The sequence below is a fragment of the Nanorana parkeri genome, unplaced genomic scaffold, assembly GCF_000935625.1.
Source record: "Nanorana parkeri isolate BGI_ZX_2015 unplaced genomic scaffold, ASM93562v1 scaffold260, whole genome shotgun sequence".
Taxonomy (NCBI): Eukaryota; Metazoa; Chordata; class Amphibia; order Anura; family Dicroglossidae; genus Nanorana; species Nanorana parkeri.
Window position 1 is genome coordinate 689743 of NW_017306528.1, and position 17740 is coordinate 707482.

General features: G+C 43.1%; 1 protein-coding gene across 1 annotated transcript in view; it reads left to right on the forward strand.

The window, feature by feature from the left end:
• The first annotated feature begins 3259 nt into the window (after window positions 1-3259).
• Window positions 3260-17740, forward strand: part of GNB1L (G protein subunit beta 1 like) — a 32882-nt gene continuing 18401 nt past the window's right edge. Inside the window, exons 1-3 of the mRNA XM_018556963.1 lie at window positions 3260-3390; window positions 7593-7718; window positions 16280-16436. Coding sequence (XP_018412465.1) covers window positions 3275-3390; window positions 7593-7718; window positions 16280-16436 — 399 coding nt within the window. The 5' untranslated portion in view covers window positions 3260-3274. The remainder of the gene's footprint in view (window positions 3391-7592; window positions 7719-16279; window positions 16437-17740) is intronic.

The following is a 17740-nucleotide window of genomic DNA, read 5'->3' on the forward strand; positions in this document are numbered from 1 at the left end:
ATCGGACAGGGAGAGGGCGGGCACAGCTGGCTCTGCCTCTAGAGCGGACAATCAGCCAGTGGGGTGCATCTTGACCGTATTGTTGGGATCCACCCCAGCTGCGGCGTGGCTCTGCACTCAGGGCCGGATTTACTCCCCCTGCCGCCCCAAGGCCAGGTTCAGCACTCTCAGCATATAGCGGCCAATAGCCCGCTATATGCTGAGTTTTGGGTCACCGGAGGACACAGTATGTCCTCATATGACCCTGAAGAGAAGTATGGTCAAAAAAAGGTTGCCCCACATTTCTCTTTTAAAGCATCTCAAACTGATATTAAAAGGTTAGCTCACGTTTAGGTACAATTACAATACATTCCCCTACATCCCAGCATCCACAGCACATTACATGATCAGTTAGTAAAAAGATACCGTCTGCATTGCATACCTGTAGGCCTTGCGCGGCCTGTCTGCAAAAACTCCTAGGTATGTGCTTTTCCTCGGCCCTGCCTAAATAGCGGGATGTGCCGGGTGATAGAAGCACACCACTAGCGAATTCTCTGGCTCATTCGCATATGCAGTTTGCTCTCTCTCCCTCTGTAGCAGCAGCGGCTAAGCTCAGTGGTGTACAACAGAGAGGGAGTGTATGCGCAGCGTTTGAACGAGCGAGAGCACTCGTTCCTTTTGTGTTGGTGGTGCGCTTCTAACGTATGGCGCATAGGAGGGGGGGTCTTCTATGGCCTACACGGCCCCCTTTTTTTTTAAAGCTGTACACTAATGTGCTGGGAATGCTGGAATGCACAGGGGATTTTGTTGGAGATGGCCTAAGGGTGAACTTACCCTTTAAATGCCCATTGATACCAGGCCTTGTTGTGCTCTTCTCTCCTAGCCAGCTTTCTATGTTCCCACACTACAGGCAGGTAGCACTCTTAAAGTGTATGTCAAGCCCAAACCCTTTGTTTCTAGTTTTGAAGGAAGTGGAAAGGATCTTGACGGGTTTTTCTGCTGTCCTGGGCTCTGTTAGAAAAAAATCACCCTCACTTCCTGTCCTGCTGACATTAGTTTTCACAGACAGGAAGTGAGGGGAAATTCACAACAGCAACAAATAGAGAGATACAAATCTGACGGGTTCTAGCCCTCCCCATCTCTGCTAAAGAAAAGCACATGTGTTGTAGTAGAGGAATTTCCCTTACTTCCTGTGTTTTAAAGCCTTGTCGGTAGGACAACAGAGCCCCAGATAGCAGTAAAAACCTGACAGGACCTCTGATCCTTCCCTACTCTATCCAAATGTAAGAGAAAAGTTTTGGCTTTACCTGCACTTTAAAGTGACACTAAACTCAGGCGTTAAATCTTAAAAATACAAATACTTTACCTATTAATAAAAATGTATCTTATTTGTGTATCACTCGGCTGTAGATCCACAAGTCATCTCTGAATTCATCCTGACACTGGAGGGGGGCTACTTCTCTTCCCCATGGTCCCTGTGTATGTTGTAAAGTAGTCACGCTCCAAGCTCACTCCCATGATGGACTACAATCTCGTAGTTTACCAATTTGTTTTCAGATTGTAGTCCATCACAGGAGTGAGCTTGGAGAAGTGGCTACTTTACAACACACACAGGGACCATGGGGAACAAAAGTATCCACCCTCCAGGAGGAAGGACAGTGTCATCACCGATTCAGAGATGATTGGAGGATCTACGGTGATACACAAATAAAATACATTTTTATTAGGGATTCACCGAAATTTAGTCGACCAAAACATATCGGCCCAAAATGGCACTTTTGGCAAATGCCGAAAGTGCCGTCTTCAGCTGTAATAGCGGCGCATCTGTGCTTTCTCTCCTCCCGACTGGGCGCTGCTCTGTGTCCCAGCGGGAAGGAGAGAAACTGTCACAGGAGCCGAGCGCTGCGGGAGGAGAGCGATGTGAGCGGACGGCGTCTCTCCTCCTGCACCGCTCAGCCTCCTGTGACAGATCAGGATGGAGAGTGGCGGTGTGACGGCAGAGTCAGCTGTCACAAGAGGCTGAGCTCTCCTCCCGCACCGCCCAGCTCAGCCTCTTGCGACAGATCAGGAGACGGGCTGTGGGGACGGAGACAGCTGTCACAGGAGGCTGGGCCAGCAGTGTGAGGGAGAAGTCAGCTGTCAGAGGAGATCGAGCTCTCCACCTCGCACCACTCACTCAGCCTCCTGTGACAGCTGTCAGGATGGAGAGCAGGATACAAGCAGTCAGTGATTAGTGATCGCTGAGTGTAAATAATGGAGGACAAAAAATGTTTACTGTGTCCCCAATTATGAATGAATGGGAAGTGATCTACATCACCTCCTGTTCATTCGTGATTGTGGACATGGTACAGAATATCTCTACAAGTTTTGAATGAACAGGAGCACTCAGTATAGAGGATTCCTGTTCATTGAAAACAGGGGATGCTGAAAAAGACATTGAGGACTCTGTGTCCTAAATCTCTTTTTCTATTTTAAAAGGGAAATATCAGGGGTCTGTCTAGACACCCCATATGCAGTTGTGATGCAGTCCGTTTATTTTAACTGCTGCAGTCAAAATACATCACAATGCTTTCTCATGGGCTTTCTTGTGCCTAATTCACACCATTGCAGTCCGTTCAGATGCAGTCAGAAAAAGTACTGCTTGTCCTATTTTACGTGCATCTAACTGCACTAAACGCATCAAAATGCAGTGCAAACGCAACGGAACGCATACAAAAAAAACCAGAATTGATTGTGGCATCATCCAGGGACATGCAGAGAAAAAAAAACGTATCACAAATGCATCAAAACGGATCGCAATGCAACTGTGCAGACGCACGCAGTTGTGATGCAGTTTCTGGTGTGAACTAACCCTAATATTTACCAGAACCCCCAACAGTAAAGTAAGAAATAAAAATATTTGATAAAAATAAAATGTAAAAACTTTAAAACGTTTATAAAAAATAAAATATTTTTAAACATTTGAAAAAGAAAAAAAAACATTTCCGGTTTCGCACTGACATATTTTTTCATTTCGGTTTTGTTCCGGTTTTGAAATTGTCATTTCGGTGCGCCTCTAATTTTTATTAATAGTGAAGGCACATGAATGTATTTTTAAGATTTAACTCCTGAGTTTAGTGTCACTCTAACTTGTCCAATCCCTATCATGCCATTACTTTAGCAACACCGTGGCTTTTTTAGCCTCTTGAGATTTCTGTCACACCTACATTATGTATTAGAATGTATACATACATACATGATGCAAACATTATTTGCCTTTTTTTTGTTCATTATTAGGTAGAATACAGTATTTATAATGGCTCTTCTTCCACCGGATCCAAAATGTGACCTTCGAGGAATTGGCGCAGAAGTCAATAGCCTTCATTTTCACTGCAGAGCTCATAAACCATGTCCTCCACTTCTTTTCTCTGGGTATGTTTCATATAAAATGTATATATTTGGGCTGGGCTATGCTATGTAATTATTCATTGGTAATACCAAAATGTATACAAGCACTTCTGAAGATCATATTGAGGAATCTCCAGCTGGACCAAGCTTCATTATCTTGCTAGTCAGCCCCGCTGGCTGTCAAAATACCTGAACAATTTTGTGTTTTGAGAGCCAGCGGGGCTAAATAGCCAGATACTGAAGCTTGGCCCAGTGGGAGATTCCTCCATCCACACAGTTTAGCGTAGATGGAGGAATCTGTTGCACTTTTTCTATCTAACCATAGAAAATCTGCAGATAATCTATAGGTGTATGGCCAGCTTAACACTGACATTGTGTGTAGAATGGCATTTGCCCAGCCTATCCTTAGTTGCCATCTAGTGGCAGTAGTGTAGTGCAAACGGCATCCACCCAGCTATACGCTGGTCAGAAGGGTTATAGATCAACTCCTTGTTGATTGGACATATAGGGATATGAAGTAGGGGTAAGGCTTTACCACAGACATAGCACGGCTAAAAAATGAATAAAAAAGGAGGAGAAGAGGAAGTACCTGTGAACCTTTTAAAATCTGTTCTTTATACAGGTTTATGTAACTAACCTATGTTATCTTTAGCATGCTTTGTCACCGTCCTGATCCACTCATGTAGGGTCCTTTGCAAATACTAACTTTCTGGCAGTTGGTAGTTCCATAGGGCTAAACATGCTCCCTACCCTCAACATGACAACAGTTAGGCCTGGTGATGGACCGCTCAGGCACTAAGCCCTGGTTGGTGGGTAACAGGGTAGAGTGTGTCATGTATGGCTGAGGAATGTAGACTCACAGTGAAGCCTTCAAGCATGATGGCAGTATGGCTGAGGCGCAAAGAGTGCCTGGTATTCGCCAGAGCACCCTGCAAGGGGTACTGGGTTACTTTGCAGGACAGTTTCCAGTTTGTGGCCCACAAGCACACCCGTTAAGTCTACTGCTGACCAGATAATGTGGAGGCAAGGGAACACTGGGATGTACAGCAGAAGAAGGGAAATGCACTGGGAACATAGTGGCAGCAGGGAAAGTCTCTTGCAGGGCTGAAGCACTGGGTACACAGGAGCAGTCTCTTGGAGTGTACAAGTCAGCCATACAGAGGGTGACAGGGAATCAGAGGTGCAGAGGTCCTCAGGCAACAGTGTCTGAGGACATTGAGGACCTCAGGGGGCTCAGCAGTTAGCATATTGATACAGACAGTTCTGGACACCCTGGGTGACAATTGGAGGTGCACAAGATGCAGGGAGCACTTGAGATGCTAGGAAAACAGGAGTGAGAGACTCTTTTAGGCCTGGGGAAGAAAAGGCACAGATACACAGGAGTGTGAGTCTCTTTCTGCACTGGGGTTCTGAAAACACAGGTACACAGGAAGGTGAGGAGTCTTTCGCAGCACTGGGATTCTGGGGGTACAGATACTCACAACCTGTGTGTCATGCAGCACTGGGGGTCTGGGAAGATGGTATGCAGGGCGTGAGTATCTTGCATCACAGGGGTGCTGTCTACATAGGAACAAAAGACTCTGGTAGCACTGGAAGAAAGAGGAGTCAAGCCACTGAGAGCTCAGAAGGAATTCCTTGAGCACACAGGTGCAGGAACGCTGGTAGCTCCTATGTGCTGACAGATGGGAACTCTCTCGGACTATGCAAGGCCCAAGACTGCAGGTACGAGGGGAGCTCTCTTGGAGTTCACAGGGTCTCTGGAAGCTTAGGAACTAGGAACAACCATACACAGGAGGACAGAACACTGGGGATCACTAGGAACTTGGAACTTCTCTCAGGAAAACTGGGGGTCACTGGGAACGGAATGGTATCTCAGGAACACTTGGGGTCATTAAGAACAGGAACACAGGCTGAGGAGCCACTAGAAACGGGGGCCTGGTGCTAGGAACACAATCATTGCTCAGGCAAGCATACAAGAATAAGCATGGCTTAACCCCTTCACGACCAACGACGTTGCCCCTCCTACGGGCCCAGGACCAGTGTTTTATCGAACCAACTTATCGAGATCCAACTGCCTGACTTCCGGTTTAGTTAGAACTAAGAGGTTTAGCCGAGAAGGCTCTACTGCACATGCCCCACCCGCGGCATTTCCCTATACACATACACCACAACAATAAAGTATTAAAATGAAGTAGAATCACACTAATCCAGCACGTTATTAATCTGAGTTGCCCCACTCAAGCAGTGGCCAAATTGAGTGGGGCACGTCAGATGAATAAAGTGCTGGATTAGTGTGATCCTACTTCATTTTAACACTTTATTGCTGTGTAGTATGTGTATAGGGAAATGCTGCGGGTGGCTCACGTGCAGTAGAGCCTCCTCGGCCAAACCTCTTAGGCTGGGTTCACACCTAGACGTACCGAATAGGCTCGTTTGCCGCCCGTTTCATGCTGCACGTGGTAAAAAACCGTGTGACAAACGCGCGTTTCCGAGGGCTATCCGGCTGTATCCTAATGGATACGCGCGGCAAATACGCCCCAAAGAAGCTCCTGTACTTCTTTGGGCGTTTTGCAGCACGTTCCTATGCGCTGTAAAACGCCCAGGTGGGAACCATTCCCATAGACAATCATTGGTTTTCACATGTTGAGCGTTTTACAGAGCGTAGGAACTTCTAACTAAACCGGAAGTCAGGCAGTTGTAGATCTCGATAAGTTGGAACTTTCGATAGAACACCGGCTTCTTTGGTGTCGGTGGGAAGCCGGGGAGGAGATGGACGAACCTCCGTTTGTCAACCCCCTCCCCGTTCTATGTGATCGGGGGCGATGCAGATTGATCACTTCCAGTCTCATAGCTGTCAGTGCTGGGCTCCTGAAGCCCAGCTATAAGCTATTGAAGTGTGATCTGCACTTCAATAGCTTATTTGTAGTGTAAAGGTGACACTGGGGGTCTTTTGGACCCCCAGCATCACCTTAAAGAGTACCTGTCACCACCATCTGCTATCACATGGGGGTCTTGTAAGCTCCCCTATGTGATGGCAATTAACCACTTGCCGTCAGCCCGTTGTGCAGCAAAAATGGCGTCTGGCGACGGCAATGCAGCATTGGCGGGTTGCCGTCGTCAGACGGCATTTTTTTTCTGCCCGCGCGCGCCCCCTGGCGGGCACGCACGGGCAGGAAAAACCCGACCAATGCAAACACCTGTTACCGGGTGTTTCACATATAGACGATCGGTGGCTCCATAAAAAAATAAAAAAAAATGTTACATTTACAATTAAATAAAAGAAATTTAGAAAAAATAAAAAAAACATTCCCCGCCCCCGCGAGCATGCGCGTCCTCACGTAAACACGCATCGGGTGCGCCTACGTATGAAAACGAAGAATGCACTACACATGTTGGGTATCGCCGTGCACGCCAGAGTGAGAGCAATAATTCTAGGGCCAGTATTTTTGGGTATCTCTAAACTGATGATCTGTGGGAGCTTTTAAAGTGTCGTCTATGGATTTTTTGGGTCACTGAATTTTGTCGCCGTTTCACGGATGCACACAATTTTTTACCTGGGCATGTTGGGTATCTATTTACTCGTTGTAACCTCCATCTTTTATATTTTATTTTAAAAATTGGTATTTTATTGTGTTTTGGGCCATTTAAGTAAATTTTTCTTTAAATTTTGGGGTTTGATAAGGAGTTGCGCTAATATCTTGCAACATAAAAATTTGTAACTGCCACCATTTTATTCTATAGGGTCTTGTCTTTCAGAAAATATATAATGTTTGGGATTTTTAAGTAATTTTCAGGCCTAAAATGTGGAATATAACATAGGTGCAAAAAATGGGGGGGGGGGAAAGGCCTCAGTCATGAAGGGGTTAAATGGAAATGCAGCTTGGAAGACTGGTAGCTGATTGGCTGTTGAGAAAAGATATCTGCCAGATAGGAAGTGTGTTGGTTTCCATGATTTGGAGGATTCATAGACTTCTTTTTTGAGGAAGAACAGTTAAAGGCAAGCCAAGGACCGTATTTAACCTGTGGCCACAGTTTGGAAAATAGTGTTATAGTGATTCTCACTATTCCAAGTCTCATCAGCAGACAAATCGTTTTGACATATATGTGCACTCATTCCCAGCAAGTGATTTTACTTAGGCCAAGCAAGCAGGTAGAATTTGTCCCACTATAATATCTGAAATATGCCTAATTTAAGATATTGTTATATCTGATTTTTTTATGACTAGGTCATCTAGTGGGTTGATTCATGTGTGGAATGTAAGTACAAGGAGAACAGAGGCTGTACTAAATGGACATGATAGCAAATCCGTTTTCTGGATCCATACCCTTCACAACAAAGACTCTCTTATGAGGTAATAAAACCTTAGCACCTGTCTTTCTCCTTTTAGGATATTATAGATACCGTTTCTTTGCTATATGATCCTGTTTGCATAATTTCTTCCTCCAGCAATTATCTTGCTCTTTAATACTGTAGATTGATAACATTTGCTGGAAGTAAAGAGGAAGGCATTATACATTTTTCCTGATATAGATTATGAAAACATTTTCATAATCATCTGAATCTAACAGGATACAAATAGTTCAAGATTTCAGGGTGAACATCAGTTTCTGCCACGGTAAACATTTGCATACCTTAAAAAATGAAAAAAGCAGGTTTGGTTCCTGAACCACTCAAGTTCCAGCCTCACCATAGTTGGACAGATGCCCACTTTTGACAAAATCCTGTACATTCAACATCAGAAAATTATGACTGTGATCTCCTTCTAGAAGATGTTCCCAGAAAATGTCATAATTGCTGGATTTGAGAATGTCCTGTCTCATATCATCAGGAAAAAGTTTCCCAGCACACTCACCAGCCAGCATGCAACAAAAACCTGTCTAACCGCTAAGGTTAAAAATAGGTTTTAGATACACGTCTTCTGCAGAAAATGTGAAAGCCGCACTGCCTCTTCAAGGCCCCTATGTGTAGTGCGGTCCTAACTCTAACCTATAGGAGTCTCCATTTGGAGCACATGTAGCAAAATATAAATTGGGTGCAGGTTCACTAGGAGGCAGCCCAACCTCCTTTAAGGCACAGGGACACACAACATATTGTGAATAGCCCGTACAGCAGCCCTTCGGTTCGGCTAAACTGGAGGGCTCCAGTGGCCAAATTGAGGCGAAGGCTCAATAGTGAATAATCCCCATACTATGAATATGGAGTGTATCATTGACATTATTGCTACTGGGAGCATATTGCAATAAGTTTTCAATTGCCTATATATTGGGTTTAGGTGCTTTTTGGCAATAAGAGGTTGCAGGGCATTGAAATGGGATTTGTAGATTACAAAGGTCTTTCTAGGAGATCGGGTTCCAGCAAGCATTAAGTGCCAGTATACTAGGAGAATACTTGTTTGCCTTAAAGTGACACTAAACTCAGGAGTTAAATCTTTAAAAATGCATTCAATTACCCTACCTATTAATAAAAATGTATCTTATTTGTGTATCCCTCGGCTGCAGATCCACAAATCATCTCAGAATTCATGCTGACACTGTCCTTCCTTTATTCCCCATGGTCCCTGTGTGAGTTGTAAAGTAGACACCGCTCCAAGCTCGCTCCCGTGATGGACTACAATCTCAGTACGGGAGCAAGCTTGGAGCGGTGGCTACTTTACAACACACACAGGGACCATGGGGAACAAAAGTAGCCACCTTGCAGAAGGAAGGACAGTGTCGGCACCAATTCAGAAATGATTTGAGGATCTACAGCTGAGTGATACACAAATAAGTTATATTTTGTTATAAGTTAAGGTATTTGAATGAATTTTTAAGATTTAACTCTTGAGTTTAGTGCCACTTTACCAGGATGGTATATTGCCCTGCTCCCAACAGCTGAAGACACATTGCATCATGTTAGATTCATGTAACCATTTATAATTTTACATAATATTACAAAATATGTAAGGAAATATTTGTAATGTTGCTTTTTTTAATCGATAACCTTCTTGTGGACCATTTTAGGATTAGATATTTTTAAATATTACAGTATGTGTGTTGTATATTAGAGCATGTTTTATGTTTCTTTTTGTGTACAAGCCTTCAGAGATAACTCCCAGTGTGTTGGCAAGATAGGGCCAGATAATTTGGAGCAATATCCTGGAGCCCGACTTTTATTTTTTTTGGTGCCAGGATACATCTAGTCTAGGATAGTTGTCTCGCTACTGTTGTAATTACCTGTCAAGAGTTGCTTAATATTGTGCCAATGGGCTGCTATCTATTATATCAATTATCCTGGGAAATATTACATATTGCAATGCAATATTTCATTTCAACATCTACAGGTAATTATGGCATTTTATAATTGTGACTACATTTGTTTAAAAGCTAACTCAATGGGTATTGGATGCTATTTTAATAAATACACAAGTGTTGTACTTCACATCAATGTTGGGATTTGGGAGTCATTCACTGTTTTGTCTTTAAGACTCTTACTTTTGTGTACTTAAAATAGGTTTCAATAGACAAGAAAGTCCCATTATATTCTGCAGTAATATACATATGTAATTCAAGGGGTTTAGACTTACTACTGTTTGTAGAATAAAAAAAATAGAGAGGGGCAGCACTGGGAGCCATTTACACTATACGCAACAGTCTGGACAGAGGAACCTCACAAATGCTGCTGATAATTCATTGTCCAATCATCTGGCAGGAGGTTTGTCTTGACCAAGAGGTCCTACTGCAGTGAAGAAGGAGCTGCATGTTGCGTCTGGCAGGAGTGTGCAGATCACATATTGGTTGAACAAAGTTACAAATCCTTTGTCCTTTTTTAACTATGTTTACCTAGTTGTATAGATGAACCAAAGAAATCTTAAAAATCCATTGCCTAGTATAACATTTTATATGCAAGAGAAAGAAACCTTCCTGGCTATAAAACTATTTGTAATGTAAGTGGCACAGTAGACAGCATTTGGCTAGCATTTCTGTACTTTGTAGTGAGATATAAGGAGAAAGCATCTTCTCTTTATAGTCCGAATGCCACTGACCAATTTTGGTAAACATGGAGACTTGACAGCCAGGGGTTTTGGTGCCCCATTGATGAAATGTACTGTATACCTGGAGCTGACATATTCTTATTCGGTGGATCAATTAGATAGAACACACATATCCTTCTCATAGGTAAGTTATGAACAACTGGACTTTTTAATTCCATTCATTTAAACATATTTTGTTGGCGGCATATGACCAGGATCAACTAGATCTTACTGGATTTGCCATATCTGTTAATAGGAACTGGTTGACTACCCGGGGAAACATTCTCCAAGGGGGTGTATATTTTAGAAAGTACCCCAATTGTTCACAGATCAGGGTATAAATATTTCTGAGTTTGATGTATAATAAGTTCTGGATTTTTTACATTCTTCCTGTCATTAGTAGTGATCAAATAACAAGATTAAGCAGAATGTAGAATAATGAAAAAAGCATCTAAGATGGAACACAGAATGGAGCAGCATAGTTCATTGCCATATAATGCAGCAATACATCATTTTATTTATTAACAGGTTAGGCATAAACTGTTGTCTAACAAATCCAAACAGCAAGTCAGCACTAGTGACTTGCATCTTCTTCTACTCCACTTGTTTCCTACGAGGGAGGCAGCCAGTCCCTTTCGCCGGTGAAATTCTCATAGACATGCAAAACATAAACACAAGGGACAGCGCCCTCAACGCGTGAAGCATGTTTAATTTATTGGATATTATAAAAGATTGAAAATACTCACAATTTAAGTTCATACAGTATATACAGGTGTTACAGAAAGGTGGGTAGTTGGTAAGCTGATAACAATCCCATCCATAGACGGGGCCCGCAACCCACCTTTATCATTGGAGATTGCTGTACAACACCTGTGTACATGAATTTTAATTGTGAGCATTTATAATCTTTCGTAATATCCAATGAATTGAACGTGCTTCATGAGGTGAGGGCGCTGTCCCTTGTGTTTATATTTTTTTATGTTATCTCTATTGTCTATTGAAAGACACAGGAATTCAGAAACAGTTGGCTGCCTACAGGCATTTGGAACAGAAAAATAGTAAGTCCCCATATAACCCCTCCTCTACCCAGCATACCTCATTTCTTTGCTAGTGTCCTTGGAGGTTGAATGCCTTTTCTTCACCTCTGCTGAAAAAAGTTTAACACATTTTTGCTAGCATTTTAACTTTGTGGTATTTTTTTGTACTTGCTGCCCACAACCAAGATTCTTGCTACACCGCTAGTATTTTTTTTTCTCTGTGGCGTCAATCAAGATTTCTTGCTACACTGCTGCTTGAGCTCATCTTTACATAGAACTGAGCTTTCTGAATCGGCTGCTCCTCACCACTAACTTTGGCAGCCATACCCAGACCCCACTGGGCTATGTAAGCCGTAGAGCTCTTTCTGAGTCCAGAGCCATGACACAGCCCCAGGTGTGACCCTGTGTCTGAAGACTCACATTGGTCCTAGTTGCACTACCACTGTGCGTACGTAACACGTCTTCACAAAGGCACACAGAGGACTATAGTGACCAGAATGACCATAGCCTGTACTACCCTAGAGGTTCTGGGGTCATTTACCTAGTACCCTGGAAGGAACCAACACCTATAATCCAGAATCGGGGACTCCTGTTGTCATAGGTTCATCCTCATTGGAGGTTAACTTAGCTCTGACAGATGCAACTGAGCTTTTCCTGTGTCCACAGGGACCTCCTTGTCCACTCTGGATCTCCCATCTTCTTGTGCCCAGGCTGAGGCCTTTGCTGTGTCCACAGGGACTTCCTTGTCCACTCTGGACCTCTCATCTTCTTACACCTAGAAACTGGTCCTTCTGCCCAGAAGTAGGCCCTGTGGCTCTTGTTACTGTCTCTGATACAGTCTATCTTTGGTGGGGCTGTTTTCTGGTCACCGCAGTTAGCCTGCTTTTCAAAGGCTTTGAGTCTTGTAGAGCTTCTGCAGCTACGAAGACCTTCCATCCGTTATTTGGGTTTTTACTCTATGAGGACTAAAAACACCCCAAAGGTTTCGGGACCCCATATCTGACAGTGGGAGAGGGAATTTATAAATCAATGGTTCTTTCACACGGAATGCACCAGTGATCCACCTTAACAGACAGACCACCAAGCAGGTGAACCGCATGCTCACCTCAAGGGATATCAATGACAGGCAGTTAAACTGACAGTTAAAAAAGTTATACTCACCTGAACCTCGGGGGCGACTCACTCTTTGACGGGTCCCTGGAGCCTCTCTCCCCCTCCATTGCAGCAGTCTAAGGTCCTGTGAGTCATTACGTCCAATACAATGAGGATGCTGTGGGACATACTATCGCTTCAGCAGAAGAGGAGACAGGCTGGAGGGAGCACTGCCAGCTCCAAGGATTGGGTGAATATAACCTTTTTTTTTTGTACCCTAGGCAAAAACAAGCAGCTAAACCTTGTAGTACTGAGATAGCCCCACTGCAAGGGTTAGTAACATTACTGCCTGGAGTTCTTCTTTAAGAGAAGTATCCTTGAAGTTTGTATCTACCAGTCCTAATGTTTATTTGGCTGGATGATATCTGTTAGGATTTCATGCTTTGAGCGCTCTCACATTTTCTTGACATCTCGCTGCACGATTGTTTGCCTGATCTGGCAATTAGAATTCTGAGGCTTTGGCCTCCTCCTGTAGATTGGCTGGTGGTTTTTTTTTTACCTGTTTTATGGATTGTATTTTTTTTCATTGAACACACCTTAAATTTGGTCTTGTTACTAACTCAGGCTCAATGTTTCCCGGGAGATGCTATTCCACTTGATGGTGGCATATCTGTCCTGGTTGGGAGCACCCTGTCTTGCTAGGGCTCTCATCGGTCTCAGATTCAGCAGTTGGTCCTTCAGGTACCTCTGTGTTCCAGACGGTACCCAATACCTTGGTCTGTCAGTGGCTGTTGCTCACCCCTCAGCTGGACTGCTCTTCGACATCCCCACTGGTTTTGAATGCCATCCATTGGACAATGGAGAAAATAAGTTTTTGTACTTTACGTGAAATCTTATTTCTTCAAGTCCATTTGTGAACACAGATCCCACCCTCTGTGTTTTTTACTGGCCCTGTGGAGCTTTCTTACAAAAGAGGCATGCTCGGTAGATAAGGGGTTATACGGGGCTGGCTTACTTTTTTTGCGTTTACCAGTGCTTTAACCTTCTGTAGGCAGGAGTACCTGACTGTTTGTGAATTTCTGTATCCCCCAATGGACTTGAAGAGCAAGATTTTTCGGGAAATACAAAAATTGTATTTTATGGGTAAAGGTTATTGTTTAAGAGTTTTTCCAGTATTGTTAGAGCAGTTACTGAAACCCTTGTGTGTCTCGTAAGTGGCTTGTCAGAAGATTTTTTTGCATGGCTTTTTTAACCAACTGATTGCTCTAGGTAGAACTACTATCATGTTTCATCTTTCATCAAATAATTGGATCAGATTTATGAAAACTGTTGGCTAGACGTGTACTCTACTTGCAATTGTCTGTAATTTTACCCTGAAGGTAATTAACAAGTTATTGCTTTTCATGGAAACTTATCTGCTGTAACCTCAGTTCGTGTAAATGCTTTTTCAAGGTGTCATTATTATATATTAATCTAAATGGTACTTTTAATAGAACCAAACTTCCAGGAAGAGGCAGTGCCAAACCATCTCTTAACAGTATAGACACTGATCCCAATTTGTCTTTCAACCAAAATCATATCTCTTCTGTAATATCGTGTTAGTTTAATGGTCCGTATGGTAACGGCAATTACGCTTCATGTACAATGAATCTTCTGTCAGCTATGCTAATTCAGCAGTTTTACACGTAAGGTGAAATTGACTCAGTGTTTGTAGTGTGATATTTGAAGAGCAATGATCCAAGTGATTGCTGGTGGACATGTAATTTTTTTCCATAATGGTTTATTATTTTGCTTGCTGTACTTTTAGTTTATATGGACAGTTAAAGTAAAACTCTAGCCAAACCAGTTTTGGGTAGAGTGTAGAAGACTTAGAACCTCTGTTTTTTTTATTGCTGTTTGTCCTGGCGGGGAGCATTCACTCTGGCTTTCTGTGCTGATGACTATTGTGACTGGAAAAGGTGGTGAAGAGAAATCTCCAGATACGTTGGTGACAATTCAACTCTCTTCCTGTTATCTCTTTAGGAGGGAACTTGGGGACACCCACCAAAAAAATCTTGACATAGAGGCACATTTACAGCAGATTAAAATGAATGGGCTACCTAACATTAGTTATTACAGGTATTTATATAGCGCTGACTGTACGCAGAGAATTACATACTGCACATTTACACCAGTCCCTGCCCTCAAGGAGCTTACAATCTAAGGTCCCTATCTCACATGCATATGTACAAGGGCCAATTTTAGACAGCAGCCAATTAACCTACCAGCATGTCTTTGCAGTGTGGGAGGAAACCCCAGTACCTGGAGGAAACCCACGCAAGTACAAGGAGAACATGCAAACTCCTTCGAGACAGTGACCTGGCTGGGATTCATACCAGAGACCCCCAGTGCTTGCAAGGCAGAAGCGCTAACCACCACGACACTGTGCTGCCCCAAACATGCAGTGCCTTAGTGCATGAAAACAATAACACAAAATCACCTGCACTCCATACAGCGTACAGACCTTAACGGAGGGTTGGTGCTCAAAGTGACAACACGGATGGTGCCGTGTTAGATGCAGTCCATAATTGAAGTCACCAGCACTCGATGAGACGTGCAAGAAGTAAAGCACTTTTTATTAAATTGCCACATGCGTCATACAGCCAACGTTTTGGGGCCACGGAGGGTCCCTTCTTCTAGGCAACACAGTGACGACTATCACTATGTCACCCAGAAGAAGGGACCCTGCGCGGCCCCAAAATGTTGGCTGTATGACACATGTGGCAATTTAATAAAAAGTGCTTTACTTCTTGCAGGTATCATGGAGTGCTGGTGACTTCTATTATGGATTAGTGCATGAAAACACTTGTGTTGCAGCACACTGCCCTTATAGCTAAAGAGACCAGCTGAAGCAAATTGGATAGTCATAGCAGCAGTGTGGGCGCACTCAAGATTGTGATTTTAGTTGTCTGTGCAAAATATAAAGGCTGTTGCAGGAAATGCTCCTTTCTCTTTTTTTTATTAGTAAACCTTTTAGGACTCATTCAAATGGGCTTTTTGCGCAACAGTGAGATGAGAAGATGTTTCAGGGGGTGTGACTATCAGCATTGTCACTGGTGATTTCATAGGCCTGTAGCTTGTCAATCAGCACATGGCCACACCTAGTCCTGCCCACTGCTTTCTGGATTGGCAGAACTGACTGGTCTGCTGAAATCCTCCCACTTGTGGCTGCAGTGTTATGTGAGACACAAATGAAGGGGATTTGAATGACTCAAGGGGGGTATTTTTTTTCTAATTTATGAGGCTTTTGCATCACAGAGCAACTGAATTTGAGTCTTGTTTAAACAGGAGCCTTTAGGTATATGTCCAAAAACAGTAAGCAAGGGGAAAGATTACATCTTTACAATTTCTCTCCATATAGAGTATATGGTACTACAGTTGCTGCTTTTTTATTATAATACTGTATGAGGAGTACAAATGTACAGTAAAGCAATAGAGGTTTAATTAGATTTGGTGTGTCACTAAAAGCAATCTCTCATCGATTTAGGTATGTGACAGAAAGTAGCAGTGGGAGTGTTATCCCGAACACTTCCTCTTGATACCATACATTTATGTGTATAACATAATATTTAAATCCTAATCATCCATGTGATTGATTTAGCAGGCATACCATAATATAAGAAGTATATGGTTTTGCGATTGTCCGTAATGAATTGTGTAACACTGCACAAGAATTTTCCTGCAAATAATCATGATACGGTCAGTACATACTAATATTTCCTCTTTCTCTCCCAGTCAGGGTCGTGATCTGCAGATACATACTTGGAATTTGGCAGAAGGAAGAAATGAAGTGACTGACTCTATTGCTGTAGATAGTGTTGGTTTTTGCAAGTGCTCCTTATTAAATAGTGAGCATCGTTTACTAGCCATGCCAGGAAAGGAAAGCTCACAGGTAAGAAATATGTATTTAGTTATCTATAAAGGATAACCGCACTTTCATTGTAAAAATGGCCCTAATATCTCCCTCCTCCCTACCTTTCCACCAAATTAGTAAATCTAAACACAAATGTTAAAACAAATATGTGCTTTGACAATTCCGTTTAAGGGCTAATTCACACCAGCCCCAATGCGCTTCGGCCCGATTGCTGCCGGAACGCATTCTTGCATTGAAGTCAATGGCACCACAGCCACGCTCTCCGGCAGCAGTGCAATCGCCCACACCGGAACGCATGGCACATCAGTTCACCAATCGGACCGGAACGCACTGGGGCTAGGGTGAACTAGTCCTAAAGTGTGGGGTATCAAAGGAAAGGTAGTACGTGCTGCTAGGGAGGCTTTGTCCTGCAATGTAGACAACGTCACTTGGACCTTTTCTGAACATCGCGCTAAAGAGTTCTCTTAAAGAATAGCCGCTAGTGCAGTTGTCGTTTTAAATTACCTCCCAAGTGGTGAACCTATCCCTGTTGCTTGAATATTTTTGCTGTGTGCTGGGAACTGCACAGCCTTTTCTCTGTGAAGGTGGCCATACACTTTACAACCCTCGCAAGACTTTTGTCTTGCAAAGGTTGTAAAGTAATGTAAAAAACGTACGATCTGTCCATCTTGGAGAGGCAGATCGTACTTGCGATCATCGCAAGCCCGCCCCCCTGAGGGGCGTGTTTCCGATGACTGCAATGCACACCGGCCCGTTCAGCAGTTATCTCTCGATCATGTTAAAAACCAGCCGAAAATCGTACGATTCTCAGCTGGTTTTCCAACATGCTCAAAATACAAAAGTCATGCGACCGTACAGTAGAAACGGTCACACGCCTTCCATACACTGCACGATTATCGTACGATCGCGGAATTTCCGGTGGACAATCTTTCTATAGGTATTAATAGAGATAAGCAGAGGAAGTAGAGACTTCCAGAAAATAGGCTCCCAGCACGCTATACAGCAAGGATCATGGAGGAGTTGAGATGAGTATAAGACTTTGGGAGTGGTTACTGTGAGGAGAGGACTCAAATGCAGTTGTCCTTGAAGCATGTCCATTAAAATGATTGGTAGATACAAAAAAGATACCTGTATCGAGTATTTTTAGTGCAACTGCACAACAAAATTTTTTATTCTTGATGATTTTCCCCTCACATGCTTTAGCAAAAGAATAAAAAGTGCATTACCACGTGTTAAAAATGCACATTAGCATTTAAAAGTTTGGAATCACTAAGAAATATATTTGTTTTTTTAAATAATTCATACTTTTTTATTTTAAGCAG